At 41.7% G+C, this 18,700-nt stretch overlaps 1 protein-coding gene across 6 annotated transcripts in view; it reads right to left on the bottom strand.

Moving 5' to 3' along the window:
- mecom (MDS1 and EVI1 complex locus) overlaps window positions 1-18,700 on the bottom strand; it is an 837,494-nt gene that overhangs the window by 22,094 nt on the left and 796,700 nt on the right. For all 6 annotated transcript variants that reach the window (XM_041175578.1, XM_041175580.1, XM_041175586.1 and 3 more), the window contains 3 exons: window positions 14,778-14,855; window positions 9,933-10,102; window positions 1,367-1,511 (listed from right to left, as the gene is read on the bottom strand). In XM_041175578.1, coding sequence (XP_041031512.1) covers window positions 1,367-1,511; window positions 9,933-10,102; window positions 14,778-14,855 — 393 coding nt within the window. The remainder of the gene's footprint in view (window positions 1-1,366; window positions 1,512-9,932; window positions 10,103-14,777; window positions 14,856-18,700) is intronic.

The following is an 18,700-nucleotide window of genomic DNA, read 5'->3' as shown; positions in this document are numbered from 1 at the left end:
ACGTGTGAAAACTGATATGAAGAGTTCATTCCAATACCTCTACAGTTTCCTACTTGATGGGTTGTGCCTGAATAACCTGAGATTTCAACTGAACTTGCATTGGCCTATACATCTTAGCTGCCCGTGAGATTTTCTGGGTATAATCAGGTACCTAATTAGTGTGCGACCTGTGAGCATCTGGAACACAGTCACTTTTCTCATGGAAGCATATGTGATCTTGTTAGATGTTTTTGTTAATAACACTTAGTGTTTGTAGTTTTGGTATAAAATTAAAGGTCAGCGCCATACTCATTCACTGTCACATTTTGGCCAGTCCTCCAAGAGACCACCTAAGTTTACCCCTCAAAAATTGTAATCTTGTGTATTGTTAAATTAATATCATAATACAGCATGGATGTATTTAGTTATCCATCAAATGTCTGATTTCAAGAAGGAAAAATGAAAAAGTTAAATTTACCTACTTAATGAGCACACATTACAGCCGAGTGGTTATGGATATATGATTCCATTACAAGTAACATCTCGTGAGCCAATAAATTAAAATAACAAAAATGTTGTTGATACAATGATGCCAGAAATATCCTTTTGATTTCAGTATTCAGAATGAGTTACAGGTGTAAATGATTAAAAAGGGAGGTATCCCTTTTCAATGCTGTTCTCAATGCTGTAACTCCATAGCCAGATTGTGTGTTACATCTGTAAATCAGGAGACCAGGCCACTGATTTATTCAAATCACTGTTTGATTGTGATGAGCTAATTGTGTGTTGAGTGACTAAGGACTGAAGCAATCCCTTGCATGAAAGGGTGAAATCTTTTCTTTGCATGAGCTTTGTGACAAGGCCAATGTTACCTACAGAGTATGAACAAAAGGCCTATTTTTTTCTTCAAATGTGTGTTTTTCTCTCTTCAGCAGTCTGCATCATATCTTTTTCCATCTCTTCGCTTTGCCTTCCCATCTTTGTGAGCACCAAGAAACATTTCCCTGATTCAGAACCACACCAGATTTTCCTGCTTTTTGAACATTACCTATACCACTACTAGCCCAGCCTCTCGTGGATGTGCAGTAGGAACTTAAACACTACCCCATTCAAGGTATACTGTACTGTATCTGCTCCATCCTCAGATCCACAAAATGGTTCTGATGCCAGTTACAGTCACAGGTCTCATGCTCCCAGAGCATCAGTCTTCCTGTAACAGTACTTAATAATAATTAATATATTTACATGCTACTGCCCTGATTGGCAAAGGTGGCAAAATATAATACAACAAAATCAATTAAAATACATTTTCAGTAGGGCAATAAAAATGTTTCCTGCTTGAACACAAAAACCAGCGCTTGCTCTGTCAGCAAGATATGTTCCTCACCTCTCCTCCAAGTTCCCTGGGGAACGTTCAGTGTAGTTGCTGTTTCCGATGAAATTCCGGATTTCTGTAAAGTAGGAATCTTCCTTGTCATCCAGAATGGCACTGCTGCTATCTATTTCTGAATGAGGTGAAGATGTTGCAGTACCTGTTGAAAATTGACAACGTTGAATGTTTTAGTTTTTGGCTGGGGGAGCAGTCACCTAAAAAGAGAGGGGAAATTGTACAGTCAAACGTTTGGAGAATTGTCTTTGTACAGTGGCTACTGTGGGAAAACTGGAAAACAGAATTCCTCAGAGAAAGAAAAGGCTAATACCTTTACCATCCCATTGAAATGATCAAATCAAACAGCTCCATCATGAGAAAATCTTAACTGTGAAAAGCATTTCCCATCATCAGAGGCAATTCATGCGACTTCACAAACTTATGGTACTTTAAGGTGGGGTGGTGGGGGTGGTGGGTCAGGGCAATTTCCTTGGGGTTTCATCATTCTTCTACCATAACTTTGATGGGTGTTTAGCAGAAATGCCATTTGCGTGTGTAAAGGGGGTAGTTTCCGAACTTCCACCGATACAACACTGGTGGAACAGGAAAAGGTCTGAGGAAATTCACACCCCCACTACCCCCGGTGTAAACAGCCCAATAATGAAATCACAGGGAACAGTGACGTTGAAACATGTGGGTCCTGAAATTAAGCAGTGGGATATTAATTCATCAATGTTTAAATACATTTATCCAAAATTGATTTTTCAACTATTTCTGCAAGGAGGCATCAACACATTTATTGTAAATGGATTAAGACCATTGCTAACATATCATATGCATACATAAGTGTTTGGATGCTAATAGTTTCAGGGCAATGATTTCACTGGCTGGCTGTTAATTGCAAAGAAAAACAGGTACTCTTTTGCTTTTTATTAAGAGGAATTTGACCTTCCAACCTCAAGTTTACAACCAGCAGATTACACAGTGATTCAATCAATCAGTGATGCTATTAATTGCCACAAATTGCATATGAGGTTCATAACCAAAGCTAAACTAAAAGAAAATGCACAGAATCAAAAACGTCTTGCACTGGCTTGGAATTTCTAAGCAGATGTTTGGAAGGGGGCTGTTCTTGTCTGCTCCAAGCATAGAATATGTCCAAAACCTTTGATATGGTAACAATAGCCCCGTTAGGATTTCTTCAGCATTGACCGCAGTGCTGTCAGAGTCCAATTTACTTTTCTCTTCCTTAGTAGCTGGGCTTTCATCATTGGTATTGTTTCACTGACAAGCATTTCCCCTGTTTACCACGATTTAGAGTTGTCTGGCCAGAAAAGACGAAAAAAAAAAATACAACCATAAAACACCAGCTGATAGTCTACTTGTCCAACACCTATTTTCACTGGACCAAGATGACATTTTATACTGGCTAGGGTCCAGTTATCCCGTGTCAGTGTAATACTCTGGTTACAGGGCTTTTTGTGCCAAAACAAGCTGTTGTGATCTTCCTGTTTCTTGTAGCACATTTACTTTCACTTAGAAACAGAGGCGAGATTATACAAGCTGCAGCTTGAAAGAAGTTATGTTTCACTCTACCAGTCATTGATGTGGAATGGGCATGGACAGCATTGAATGAATAACAATTACTGTATGGATTGTTAAATATTTTTCAGGTAAATGGCAAGAGACCTTGGCAGCCATGTTGAACTATGCAGCCAGGTTTCAGTGATGCAGATCTCTCAGCTCAGCAATTTAGAGACAATGGGGAGAGTTTAAACCCATTCCACCAGCAAAGGACAGAGCATTGAGGCCTTTAAAATAGAGTGTTCAAACTTATTGTCCCATTTTTACTGGCATCACTGTCCACCACTATAACTGCTCACTGCCACTTAATGGCTGAGGCACCCACTAGAAACAAGTGGAGACTCATCAAAAATGTGTTTACCGAGGACAACGCCGATTGGATTTTAACCCAGGTCTGAGTGGGGAAATTCTCCCCAGTGGATCAAAGCACATCAGAAGCCGACAGGAAAATAAAGAGGTTCTCCAAAGTAAGTGGAAGTCTTCCGATCGTGGGACCAGGAGGCGTGCTCCAGGTCCCGTAAGGAAAGTTGCCGCACATTTCCTCTCATGGAATTCTCCCATAACCCCCTTCCCCTGCATGCTGGCAGGCTGCAAGACAATCAGGACTGGAAACTAAGTACACCAGTTATAAGGTCAAAAAGAAAGATAGGGGAAATGGTAAAGGGAGAGGTGCATTCTTCTCATCCTTAATCACAAAGAGAGGATATAATGGGAAGTAAGAGTGGAGACTTTATGGGTAAAATTAAGAAATAGAAAACAATTTAAAATTGTGTGGGAATTGTGTTTAGCTCCTTGGCAATAGCTGTTAAGTGGAAGAATGTATAAATGTAGAGATTAGAAAAGTATGCAGGAAAGGCAGAGTGATTTTAATGGAGGATTGAAACTTTCATACAGGCTAGGATAAACAGATTAGCACATGTCGGGAAGGCAGTGAATTTCCTGAATTTGTCCAGGATATCTTTCTGCAGCACTATGTCCGAGAACCAACAACAGGGCATGCCATATTAGATGTAGTGAGTAGTAATGAGCCAGATTTAGTTAACAGCTTAACATTGTGTGAACGTTTACCTAATGGAAAACATAATGGCCAGGATTTCCTAGCCCCAGCATGGCAGGTCCTGCCACAGTGGATGCTGCGAGCCAGCTGAAAGTCCATTGACTTCGGTGGGACCAGAAGATCCTGCTGGCTGGTGGGGCCGGAAAGTTCCGCCCAATATGACTGAGTGCAATGTAGTGTTTGAAAAGGGGAAACATGAAACAGTCACTAAAATTCTAGACTTATGTAAGGCTGACTTCAATGGGATAAGATAGAGACTGTCTACAAATTTGTTAATGGTTAAATGACAAAGGATCACTATGTTACACTCAAACATTCGCTCCCTCCACCACCGATGCACAGTGGCAGCAGTGTGTACTATCAACAAGATGCACTGCAGCAAATCATCAAGGCTCCTTTGACAGCACCTTCCAAACCCATGACCACTATCACCTAAAAGGACAAGGGCAACAAGTAGATGGGAATACCACCACCTGGGAGTTCCCCTCCAAGTCTCCCTGACTTGGGCCAGAATCTTCGGTTTGGCGAGTGGGGGCAGTGCCTGCTCGCTGATGCGTAAAATGACGTGCGGTGATGTTGGGCGTGTGTCCCGACATCACCGTGCATCATTCCGATTTTCAGTTCAGAGGATGCGTACCTGAGTCGGCTGCGCGCCCGCCGAACTGTCAAACGCCTATTAGGACCATTTAAAAACTAATTAAACCACTTAACATAGCTGCCCATCCAACCTTGGCGAGCAGGCTAAGAGCCCAGGAGGCCTTCACATTTTTCATGAAGCCTCATCCAAAGGCGGGATGAGGTTTCATGAATGATTAATAAGTGAAATAAAGATTTTCATTAAAATTCATAGACATGTCCCAGCTCATGTGACACTGTCACATGAGAGGACATGTCCTAAATTTAAAAAAAAAATTTTGAAACTCAAGCTGATCTCCCTGAGGCAGCTCTGTGCCCCAGGGAGATTTCTGCGCTCTTTCACGTGCATGCATGAAAGAGCGCAGGCTCTGACTTAGCCTCCTCCCCTACCCGCACAGGGAGTGCTCAGAGCTTCTGGGTGCGCGTCACACTTGGCGAGCCTTAATTGGCCTGCCCACGTAAAATGGTGGCGCACAGCTGATCACGGGCAGCGCCCACCCGCACCTGCTCAACCCCTCCCCCCCCCTCGACGGAGAGAAAATTCTCCCCTTGAAAATATATTGCCATTCCTTCACTGTCGCTGAGTCAAAATCCTGGCACTTGCTCCCTAACAGCACTGTGGCTGTGCCTACATCACATGGACTGCAGCAGTTTAAGAAGGCAGCTCACCACCACCTTCTCAAGGGCAATTAAGAATGGGCAATAAATGCTGGCTCAACCAGCAAAGCCCACATCCCATGAATGAATTTTTTAAAATTCCATAAAGAATTTAATATAGTACAGAACCAGTTTCTTCCACTGAGCGTCAAGAGTCCTACTTGCCAAATAGCCATGGGCAACTATAAAGGTAAGAAACAACATTAAACTAAAGAAAAAGCATGCAAAAATGCAAAACATAAAGCACATCATCTGGCAAATGGGAAACATACAAAGAACAGCAAAGGGTGATAGTAAATGGGAGTACGAAAAGAAACTTGCAAGCAATGTCAAAATCAACATAGGAAATTTTTACAATTACATTTGAAAAAAGGAAGGTTAAGAGCAATGCGGGCCCCTTCAAAACTGATAATGGTCATAATATCAATGAAAATAAGGAAATGGTGGACAAGCTGAATAACTACATTGTGTCAGTATTATAGTAGAGGAAGAAGTCAGCATGCCAGATATCCCAAGGGAGCTATTATTGAATTAGGGACCCATGAAAATTAATGGAGCCAAAATAACAGTAATGAAGAAAATAATGGCATTAAAGAATGACAAATCAAAAGGACCAGATGGTTTCCATTCCAGGGTTTTAAAGGCAGTAGTTGCAGTTGCCCTAATTGTAAGCTTCCAAAGTTTTCTCAATTTAGAAACCATTCCTTTAGATTGAAAAAATTGTGTATGTACCTCACAACTTAATCAAAGTGACAAAGGAAAACAGGGATATTATAGACCAATTAGTCCAATATCTGTTGTCAGGAAACTAATAGGTTCTGTAATTAAGGGATGACTGAACACTTGAAATTCCAAACTGATCAGAGAGAATCAGTGTGGATTTGTAATGAGGAGAACACGCCTGTTGACCTGATTGAATTTTTTGAAGAGATGGCTAAAGTAGTGGACAGGAACAGGGAAGTCAATCGATGTAATAACGTGTGCTAGATCAGCTAGGCGCGCTTTCAAGGATTCAGCATTCTCAGTGGACGCTGGTTTGTGGCGGGGTAGTTGGGAGTAGGGGAGTTTGAACTCACCTCTTCCTATTTGATTTGGGCTGAAGGCACACCAAAATTGAAACCATGAGCAAGAGCAAACTCTGCACTTTCTGAGAGTACATGGTCAGACAGATTTGTTACGTGTTTACTGGCGTTGTTAGTTGCATTGCCAAACTGCATCTGCTTGTGCGAGTTTATGGTGCGGATATGTTTCAAATAGGTACTGTCTATGGTGTGGTCATCTATTGAACCAATATAGCAGCACAAATAGATCAAATCAAAAAATGAAAGAAATTTGTGCACCTCAGATCAAGCACAATGTGGGCCACATCGTAAAGTAGCAACCCTATTACCAATCTGTTCAATCTCATCTCACATAAATGCTCACTCAATCGTGGGACTGTGTGGGACTCATGGGGTTCTTGGGACTCCGAATGACCTGTCTGATTCTGATATGCAACGCAAATGTCTTACAGCGCTACGAGGCCTTAAGACCAATCTGGACATACACATCAATAAACCTGACAAAGGGACAGGAATAATCATCCTTCACGAGCGTGACTATATCAACAAAATGCACGCCATTCTCAATGACAGGTACAAATTAATATCCATTGGATCTGCCACTCAACATGACGGGACAACCTTGCTCAAAAGTAAGCTCAAAAAAAGGCTTGCTGGACTTGTGTAACAGCAATGAGCTGCCGCATGATACATATAATAGGGTTCATCCTCACAGCTTGCTTCGTCTGTGTATGTCTGGGCTGCCCAAGACACAAAGGTGAGGGAACATTTTCCCCTCGTTGGAGGGGGGGAGGTGAGGGAGCGGGCGTCGGTGGCCAGCCTTCCGATCGGCGCCCCCGGTCGGGGAAGGGGGGGGGGGCACCATTTTACATGGGCAGGCCAATTAAGGCGGTGGATTCCCTCAGCCAGGACTGCGCTATTTCACACAGATCTCCCTGAGGCAAAGCGCTGCCTCAGGGAGGTCGATTCCGCCTCAAAGGTTGACAGAAAAGTAATAAAAAAATTTCCCCGACACTGTCACGTGAGTTGGGACATGTCCTTAACTTTTATTTAAACATTTGATAAACATTTAAAAGCCCTCATGAAACCTCATCCCGCCCGTGGATGAGGTTCCATGGTTTTTCGGAGGCCCATCTGGGTTTCCGGCCTGCATGCCAACCCTAAGGTTGCACGGGCAGGTCCATCAATCAAGTTAATTAGTTTTTTAATGGCCTTAATAGGCCGTTGACAGTTCGGCGGGTGAGCAACTGAATCGGCTGCACATCCACCAAACTGAAAGTTTAAATGATGCGGGTTGATGCCGGGGTGCACGCCCGACGTATCCCCGTGTCATCTGACGTGTCAGCAAGCGGGCCCCGCCCCTGCTCGCCGACCATAAGAACCTGCTTGTGATGTCCCTTTATGCCCTATCTTATCTATAACTAGTTCTTCACAGCGTGAATTGGCCAAATGATTGGGTGAATTGTTACGATCGATTTAGAGCAGGTTTTCCAGATACACACTGAAGGATTCCTTCACATTTGCGAAGACAATACGGGATTTGCATATCGATAGCAACACTGTGTCCATGTGCTCATTTGACATTGCTAGCCTATTCACCAATGTTCCACTGAAGGAAGCCCACTGCCATTTTGTGAATCAGTATTAATTGAGCTTACGAACTCGGCAACTCGTGCAGCCGAGTTCAGCTTTAATGACATCATGTATGCCCACGGGATCCCCTCTAGGCCCAGCTCTCAGAAACATTTTTGTTGGGTTCCATGAGAAACGTGTCTTTGATGGAGTGACACCTAACCTCCCACCACTTGCATATTTCCGATACATTTGCTATACTTAATTTAATAATTTCCTTGCCTGCCTTAACAGGCTCCATCCTGCACTCAAATTCACCTTTGAAATGGAGCAGTCAAATGAATTCCCTTTTCTTGACGTACTAGTTGAATAATTTGCCACTGGGTTCTCTACCACAGTCTACCACAAGCCTACCTTCACTGGTCAGAACACATGTTGGGACTCTTACAGTTCCACACACTATAAGATTGGCCTTATTGGCAACCTTGTAAATAGGGCTCAAGCCATTTGCTCACCATTCAAGCTTGTGGGATAATGGGAAAATGATCAGATCATTTTGCTCTGTATACTGAGCAAACTCATGAAAGGGCCGAAGGCCATCACCTTGGCCCTGAAAAGTGCCCAGTCTACCTCAGATTACCCTGGAAGGGCAAGGTATCTCAAAAATTTGATCAACAGATGAAGCTAGCTGTTTCACGCTGCCACTATGCAGTAGCAACAAGAGCAGCGTTCGCTACTAACAGGGTGCTGCCATCAAACCAAAAAGACATTCTGCCTATTACATAAATGGAGTAATGTGGTATATGACTTCCAGTGTCAGCGTGATGCTAGACATGTAGGCCGTATGTCCCAAAGACTGGCAGATCATATCAAACAGCATGTTCCTTCCGCTGTTTGCAGCAGGTAAGGTACAGGACCGTACCCAACCAGCCCGTGCTTGCAAAACTCAAAACACAGCGTCCAACATTAGAAGTGATTCTGTGATTGGACAACATCTGCTAAATAATCCTCAGTGTGGTAAGAATTACGCTGACAACCAATTTAAGATTGTCAGTTGGGCTTGCAATGTGGCGCATTTGCGTGTACTGGAAGCTATGTATATTAATATACAGGGCGCTGTTCTTTGCAGACAGAAAGCACATGTACACACATAGCATCCATTTCAGCTAAACAAAATAAGTGATAACCATTCACTGGTTCATTCCTCAGGGCAATGCCTTGACCAATCAGAGTCAAGCTGCCTGTTTTAAAATTTCAAACAATGCTTGGCAGTTAACTGTCAGTCACTATTAACTGGTGCATTCTCCATGGCAATGTCTCTACAAATCAGTGTCTACTTGCCAACCAATCAGCATTCTCTTCTCATACAGTATACAGTTGTTGTTTCCCCTGACATTGGTATTCTTGCGATTGTCCTGATGAGCGCAGGACAAAAAGCTTCAACCAAATGTCTTTTTTCAGCATTGCTCAAGTTGTGTAATACCAAATGACTAATCTAGAATTCCTTCATTAAGCCTGAGCCACCTCCCTCTCCTCCTTAAAATCAACCTTTTCAACCAAGCTTTTGGTCATCCTACCTAATATTTTTTTCTTAAAGCTGAATTCAATAGCTTTATTTTCTATTGTTTTTCTGATTATGCCACAATGAAGGGGCTTTACAATGTTTTTCCACAGGATAGGTCCTATACAAATGAAAGTCATTGTTACTTTAGGTAGTTATTTTGTCTGCCCCCTATCCTGTACTGCTTCCTAAGTAAAATGGACAGGGAAATGATCTGCTTCCAGTCTTATACCAGTGTCACATAACCGGCACATTGGGGATAACTCACATTCTCATTTTCCCTTCCTTTGCTTGAAGTGATCAGCCTCAGATTGGTATCTCACTGCACTTATGAAATCTATGCTTTAATCTATGAAGCTATTTTCTTTTAAACCAAAATTCAATGGAAATACTTAATACTACAGTCCAAAGTTCAAAGGCAAATCTCAATATCAAAGCCCAGTTCTCCTTGCATACCTGACATGTTTCCATTCTCATGTTTTTTCAGATGTCTGTCCAGATTGGTCTGTTGACCAAAGCACCTGTCACACAGGTGACACTTGAATGGCTTTTCCTTATTGTGAATGTTGCGAACATGCCGTTGCAGATTGGAAGAGATACTGAATGAGCGATCACAGTATTTACACCTTTAAAGAAAAAAACATTGTGGATAAGTAACATTTCCTAAGATCAAGACTTGTTCTTGGTTTTGAAAGCCATTGTTATTTTTTCTGCTTTGAATGTTACAAAAAAGATACCTCACATATTGTGCCAGCAATAGAGATCTTGTTCAATATAATGCCTTGAATCAAATTAGTTTACTAGAGTTTAATGTGCTTAAGTTATATTTAGGTAGAGTTCTGTTAGACAGGCTCAAAATGATATAGGACATAAAGTAGGAAAAGTCAACAAAATCATACATTTCTTTAAAGAGAAAGAGGTAAGTGTTGGATAAACTTTCTCAACATGGCAGTGCTTATCATTTTTACTTGATGGCTGACGTGTAATACCAATGGCATCTCAGAGTTCCAGAGTACTCACTGGAAGCCCTTTAGAAACCAGGGGAGATGCAGTATAGTGGTCGGTCTTGAGGAAGAAGCTTTTATTGCTTGGTTCATGCACTGAGATTTGGTTGTAGCACTTGGCAACCCATTCGCACCAATACAGTGCACTGAACAAGTGCTGCAATCTTGGTCCAAGCGCTCCTGGGCAGCCATGTACTCCATTAAGTTTTAATAACTACACATATCATGTGAATCCAAGGAAAGCTGTGGTCAGACTGTTTATTCTTAACCAATATTCTTTAGCTCTCTGGGTGGAGTGATTGATGGACAATTAAATATTTCCTTCAGAGTGATGGAGAGGGAATGAGGAAATAAACAGTTTCCTCCCTCCCTAACTAAAGCACCTTGTGCCCACTGAACATGAAGGATCCTCTGGATGCCTTCCATTTTCACCTGAAGTTCATGAGAAGGTGGGAGATAGTGAAGGGCAGTGTATCTAAAAAAACCACTGACTTTCAAAGGAAACAAGCAGTTGACATATTATTTTGGGCAGAAGATCATTAAATCTATACGCTGAATAGGGTTAGATGAAGCAAGGTGGGAGGAGGATCATGGTGAGCATTAACACTAACCTGCACCAGTTTGGTTGAATGGCCTTTTCTGTACAGTGTTCTATGTAATTCTATGACTAATGTCGTTACTGTAGACACACAGATGGAGATGCAACACTGAATCATACAGCTGTGTGATATTCTCTGACAGATAACTTGCTACATAGTCTTCAGAATAGAAGTTACACAATCAGGGCACTTGGCCCAGTTTGGGGTTGCCAACTGTGATTAAATGTATTCCTGGAGGTTTCATCACATGACTTGCCTCCGTGCTCCAGCCAAGCACATCCATCCTTGTGATACACTGCCTTCCTCTGCCAGTTGGAAAGCAAAAAGACTCATTACCGAATTGGATGATGCTTGACCGACTGTCAAAGAGTCTTTATTTCCCATTTGCAATATTTTTATACCTGGTTAAAAAATGTTCAAAGAAAATGACAAAAAAAACCAATCCCTTTTTAACATCCTGATGATTTTTCCTCCAACATTTCACACAGCAGTGTCCTGGAGATTGATCTTCAATTCCAGAAGACTCCAGGTCCATTCTGTAGGGTTGGCAACCCTAGCCCAGATATACTTGTTTCTTCTTTTCTATATGTTTAAGAGTGGAGGGCCTCTGTGCTTCAATGTCTTTGGTAACATGACACATTTATAAATTGCTCAGCTTGCTCTATCCTGTGTGATGCAGCTTCTAAAGAATGACAAACAAGGCCAAGATTTTTCATGCAAAATTATGTCCAGTGATTACATCTTTTCTTCTTCCACGATTAGCCTACTCAATTGCCAGTCCCAAAGGAAGCTCTGTTATCTTCCAAAAAAAGATTGCAATAAACAGAGTAAATGTTTAATTCTGTGCCAGTGTGTGCAGTTTAGTCTATCAAGCTGGTACTTGAGGCATCAGTTTTCATGCCCTACAGTCATTTAGGGTCCCTTGGGCCCTTACTGTATTTCTCCATAAGCTGTTACACAGACATAAAATAATGATTCTGACTGCTGTTTCTGGTAGATCGCCAACAGACTTCATCACCCTTATTTTTCAACTTACTTCCTCCTGATGACTTCAAAAAAATATATCTGTCACATAATGAAGCATGGCAATTTTTCATTGTGAAAATTATTTAATGCAGTACTAATTGTTTCAGTCTCACAAAGCATTAGAAAACGTGTAACCTGCGTCATGATTGCAGTTATATATAAACCATGGATGGTGCAGTTTGATTCCACACAGCCATGTACACTCAGGAACAGCACAGCCTTGGGGGCAGGCCGCGCGCAGTGTCCCAAATCACTTTTCTCTGTCTTATCACTGAAAATCTGTTTGCTGATTGCACAGCATTTTAGAGTCTTTCTATTGTTACAAGGATCTCTGTAGTCATTAACCATGGGTTGCCCTTGGCTGGATTTTCCATAAGCAATCTCTACTGTTGCATTACGTGCACGCACAAAGATGTTACAGAGTCTGTTTTTTTTTCTAAGGCTGGGAGTGGAGGGTAAGTTAGAAGCAGATGAGTGATTATGTGTATTTGCTGTAGATTGAGTTAATTAAACATCACTTATTATTGTCAGATAACGAAGCACATTTTCAACTGGCTGCCTGAGCATCAAACTAGTGCTGTGAATTGGCTGGCCAATATACAACCCTTCTTATTTGCAAGTGAGAATTGGACTGTTTCTATTTTGGGCTACCAATCTACAATGACAGTTTGGCACCTGGGGTGAAGTGGTGGGGGTGGTGGGTGGGGGGTGCGGGGGGGTTGTTGGGGGCTGGGGGGAGGGGGAACTGGTGCATAAGTTGAAAATCTACCACAATTTGTTTGTTACATTTACACATGTGTTACTGGTTATGTCTCTCTGTGAACTGTAAGGCGTTACAGTCTGCAGAGAAGGTAAGTGGATTAACAGATAACACATGGTCCATGTGATCTCCTGGATTGGTTTTACTCGCCTGAAGGGTTTGGAGGGGAATTTTCCAGGATTTTTTCTCTTTATTGGCCCTGAATTTTTCTCTGTATTTTTGACTCTCCCAAGAGATAACCTGACTGCAGTGGATGGGTTTGGGTGAGGGTGGGGGAGGGATGGTGGTGGTGCAGTGCCTGTGTAAGCTATGAAGTGTCTAGTCTAGTCATAAATAAGTTTTGGGTCATAATGGCCTAGCCATCAGAAGTGTAGGGTAGGCTAGATAGACAAGTTGGCCTTTTTCTGCCTACTATTATCACATGTTTGTATAAGGCCCTAGTGGATGAAATAGTCTAGATAACTCTATAGACATTGGGAGATACTGCTGTCCACAAAACATTATAAGGATGGATTACAACTGGATATGTAGGTAGATAAATTAACACAGGGTTTAGCCATTCCATAAAAATTAATAAATATCATTAATATTATAAATATGCATTAAGTGTTTTTCGTGACCACAGGATATTCCAAAGCACTATACAGCCAATAAAGTACTTTGAAGTGTAATCACTGTTGCAATGTAGGAAACACAGCAGCCAATTTTCACACAGCAAGTTCTCATAAACAATAATGTGATAAACGCCAGAGAACCTGCCTTTGGGAGGTTGATTGAGGGATAAACATTGGTCAGGAAAACATAGGTAACTCCCCTGCTTCTTTCCGAAATGGTGCTATGGGATTTTTTGCAGCCACCTAAGAGGGCAGATGGGTGCCTCAGTTTAAGGCCTGATCTGAAAGATGTCACCTCTTGTAGTGCTGCACTTCCTTCCTCGGTACTAGCAGAATTTATTGCATGTGTGAAAGCAACATAACTGATGAGTGACAAAGTCATCAATGAGCTGGGTCACTCATGTTATGTTTACTCATAAGTGATGAGTGTTCTATTCATGGGGGTGATTGGATGTTTTCTCATAGCATGCACATTAAGTGCCTTTTTGAGATTTTTGGTTGTGATTCTATTGCCCCAGCTCACTGCTGGAAGTTTCAGAAGGATTGGTACCATTCCCACTAAGTGTAAAAAAGTACAAGATTAAATGCACACGATTACTGGATAATATTTGGGAAAACGTACCAGAAAATCAAGATGGAACACAAGGATTCAATAGGAACTAGGTGGATCCCTAAGTTTGCACACATGGAAGATTCTATCTGGTTACAAGTGTATGTTCAAAGCAACTTTCAACTCACTGCAAGAGAGCTTTATGAATTTTCAAAAAATTGTTATAATAATTAAGTAATTTTTGACACATGTATTCCTATTTGTCCTTTAAATGTTTAAATGCATTGGATCCAGATTCAGGGGCTCTGTCATGGCATGTTAATGGCCAAAACATGATCCACATCACGACATACTATATATTTAATATAAAAACAGAAAATGCTGGAAAAGCTCAGCAGGTCTGACAGCGTCTGTCAGACCTGCTGAGTTTTTCCAGCATTTTCTGATTTTATTTCAGATTTGCAGCATCCACGGTATTTTGCTTTTATACTATATATTTAATGTGTCAGCTTATATCAGCTCCCTCAAAGCTAAGAAACAAGCATTTACCCAATTTCTGTGTGTGTCTATTGTGAAGTACAGTGTATAAATGAGATATTCTTGCATGTGCTTCTGTACTTTAATTACAGGACTATGACTGTTTTCTGAAACTAACTGGTGAACACCTCAAGTAAGGGAGCAACTTCTACGCAGGAACAACTTATAGCTGGGATATTATGGTAATTCCCAATAATATATGCATTCTAACCTGTAAGGTTGCTCTCCAGTGTGTGTCCGAAGATGCCGGGTCAGGTTTGCAGATCTTGGGAAAATCTTACCGCAGTATCTGTTATGGGAAGAGAAACAAGATCAGACAGATTGTTATAAGGAACAGACATGGAATTCATCTTGCATTACTTTGTTTGGTGCACAGGGAGTAGGAAAAGATTTTTTTGTAAAATGCCATTTATTTATAAATAATGATTCGAGTGGTTAATTTCATCTTGAAAGGAAACCTCTTTTTCTAATTACAGCAATCTGAATGTCGTTAGGCAGGAAACAGAAAAGAGCTTTTCCTGGCAACTAAGTACTTTGGCTGTCACCTCCTGAAATTAGGAGCAAAAGGGGGTTTTCAGAAGTGCTCAAACTCTCTGCACAGAAGGAGCACACAATTGTACATCCCCAATTGTTTTCTTTTTTGCGCTAGTACTCCCTTATTACAGACTGCTTTTTTGAACTCTATTACATTCTTGGTCCCCACCCTGCCTTGTGCATCATGCCGAGGTAAGAATGTAATTTTCTCCAGGGTCCCCCCCTATCCCCAGTTCAAAAACTGAGTACCCAGGGGCAAGCAAGAACAGCCTGGAGTGATCCTCTGTTTGATTTTCCCTCCTGCCTCAGGGCGAGGCATTAGTTTCTGTTCAGCATTTCATCACAATTAAAAAATGAACATAAGAATATACAAAATTGGAGCAGGGGTAGGGCACTCGGCCCCTCTAGCCTGCCCCACCATCTAATAAGATCATGGCTGCTCTGCCCCAGGCCTCAACTCCTCTTTCGTGCCAGCTCCTCATAGCCCTCAACTCTCCGATATTTCAAAAATCTATCTAGCTCCTCTTTAAAAACTTTCAGTGATCTGGCCTCCACAACTGGAGGATGGCACATTCCATCACTGTAAAACAACAGATTAATGATCTAATGCCTTGTGCTCTCCTCATCAACCACATATGAATAATATCTGTGTTCTGAAATTATATAGTCATATATAGACACAACAAAAAAACAATTACTTTTGATTCCCAACCAAGTACACAATACAAAGATGATAAAACTACTCATGAACAAATGAGTCAAACCAGACAGTCTCTCAGTTTGTTTACTGGTCACAGCACCAGACAGGCTGGAGTATCACCACTGAGTACAGTTCTAGCCAGATTGAAGTATGAGTACAGAATTAGCCAGAGTACAAGTTTTTCAGTAGTTCCAGTACTCAGTAGACTGCTATCTTCAAAGCAGCAGAGAACTCATCAGATTGCAATTATTCAGGCTAGCAATCTTCCAAAATGTTCATATTAAAGCAGAATGAAGGAGTTTATAAAAATATGGGAAATTACTCATTTACCCAGCTAGCAGTTGGGCTCCACAGAAAATGTACCAGCTTTACCTGTCCACTTTGAACCTTGATTACTTGACTGTTGCCATGTAATTGGGTGGCATATCTGACCTCGATGATTGTTTTTGCAGTCAACCTTAAAAGGACCAAAGTGATTTTTGGTCCCAGCAGGAACTCCATACTTCAACTCCTGATTCAATCATGCTCCTTGAACGTTCATTCCAACAATGTACAAACTCACTGTCCTGCTTGACTCTGAACTGAACTTCAAATCTCAATTTCAGCCCATTACCAAGGCTGCTTATTTTCATCTCTAAAGCATCAACAGTTGTTGGTCTGATTTCATCCCCATTGCCTTGGAAACACCCATTTGCACCTTTGTCACTTCCTGATTCAAATGTCCTTGCTGGTTTCCCAAATGCCACCTTATATAACTCTAATTCATTCAGATCATCACTGCCTAAATCCCATTCACCTATTTTGATGACCTCCATTAGTTTCCTATTCCATGATGCCTTGATTTTGAAATCCTCAACCATGCTTTCATGGCTTTGCCTCTTCCTAACTTTGCAACCTTCTTCAGCCCTACATTAGGGGAGATGGTGGCAGAATGATAATGTCATTGGACTAGTAATTCAGAGGCTCAGGCTAATGCTCTGGGGGCATGAGTTCAAATCCCACCCTAGCAACTGGTGAAATTTAAATTCAATTAATAAAAATCTGGAGTTGAAAGTTAGTCTCATTAATGGTCACTATGAAGCTATCACTGATTGTTGTAAAAACCCAACTGATTGGCTAATGCCCTTTAGGGAAGGAAATCTGCTGTCCTTACCTGGTCTGGCCTGAGTGTAACTCCAGATCCACAGTAATGTGGTTGACTCTTAACTACCCTCTGAAATGGCATCACAAGCCACTCAGTTCAAGGCTAATTAGGGTTGGGCAATAAATACAGGCCTTGCCTGTGGCACCCACATCCCAGGACAGAATAACGAAAAACCTTTGACTAACATTGGTCCACAGCATCTTCTCCACTACAGAATCAATGCAATTTTCATTTCCATTGAAAACAATGTGAAGAGTTATCAATGTGATCTGCTCCACCAGTTTACTGTTCAAGGTAAAAATTCCCCCAGAGGATTGTGGCTGTCCTAATTTTCATGTACATCATAAATTAAAACAAGGAAGTCACTCTATTTTAACTCAAAGATCTGTGACTCTATTGAGTTCTGTGATTAATATAACTTAGTCTGTTTCAGCAAACAAAATAACATTAGGACTGGAAATGATTATTTGCTCATATAGGGATGGATTTTTGTGGCGCCATGGAGATCTTTATAGATGACGGGCAGGGACTTGGATTTAGATGTCCTGCTCCAATTTCCAACAATCCCACTTTTGCTGGTTGAGGAAAGCTGGTGGGGGGGTGGCGGGGGGGCGGGGGTCACAAATTTTTAGAGTAGATGTAAATGCTCTTGAAGGGCAGATAAGGCCTGTAGAATTGTCAAGCTGAAAAGTTATTTAAATCACAAACCCTTTAAAAATTAAAAATAGGCTGCCTTTTTCAGTGTGAGTTGAAAATAATCTGTTCTAGCTGCTACAACAGCTGTTTGTTGACATTTTCCCAAGGGCTATTATTATGTCGCTATTAATGTTTGGCTGCATTCCACAGCCTGAAATTATCTCAGCAGGGAGTCCTAAGTTCACAATTTTATTTACAGCTCAAAGAGGTTATTGAAGAATTAACCCTCTTTCATATGGGGTAATGAATACAAGTCTGTTTGTTTTTACAACAAATGAGGTAACCAAGGGGCTTTCATAAATGGGAGTTTTATTAATATTATAAAGGTTGTAATAGATATTTAGACTTTTACTTTATGTCATCTGGATGAGTTGGCATGGAGGGTGCAAGGGAAAAGGATGGTAGGTGGGTTGGCATGACTGGGCATGCAGGCTATAAGGGGCCATGAAGATGGGAGGGGGCATGAGCTGGCATTAAGCTGGCATGGGAGCTATAAGGAGCCATGGGGATGGGTGGGGAATGGGTTGGCATGAGTTGGCATGTGAAATGGGTGGGGAAGGCGATGGGTTGTGAGGAGAGAGGGTTGGACGGCCTAAAATTTAAAGAAGCAACTGGGACAACATCCTTTCAAACAGCCCTCCTCAGCAGTCAACAGTCCCGGCAGCTGCCTCCGATCTGTACCTGGGGGCGGCGGGCCCCACTCCAGCCCATCCAAGCGAAAATTGGATCTGACGGGGCACTTTCTCCTGAGGCAGTTGCGGTAAACTGGGAAATTTCCTGACTTGCACTACCCACCTCGGGAGCGATAAACTGGCCCATGATCTCGGACATGTATAGCTGTTAGGATGTCTCCCATGCCTGCTAAACAAAACCGACTCATGTGGTTGACTTGTTAATTCCAATGAAAGGTAATTTCCCTGAAATGTTAACTAAATTTCTCTCTCCAGAGATGCTGCCTGACAGGCTGTATATTTCTAGCATTTCCTGTTATATTACATGGGATTGCCCTGATTTTCATATCTATTGTTTTTTACCTTATTTACCAAGGGTAGCTCACCCT

This window comes from Carcharodon carcharias, chromosome 2 (assembly GCF_017639515.1).
Source record: "Carcharodon carcharias isolate sCarCar2 chromosome 2, sCarCar2.pri, whole genome shotgun sequence".
NCBI lineage: Eukaryota > Metazoa > Chordata > Chondrichthyes > Lamniformes > Lamnidae > Carcharodon > Carcharodon carcharias.
Note: the sequence above shows the minus strand (reverse complement) of the source record. Positions and strands in the feature narration are given on the sequence as shown.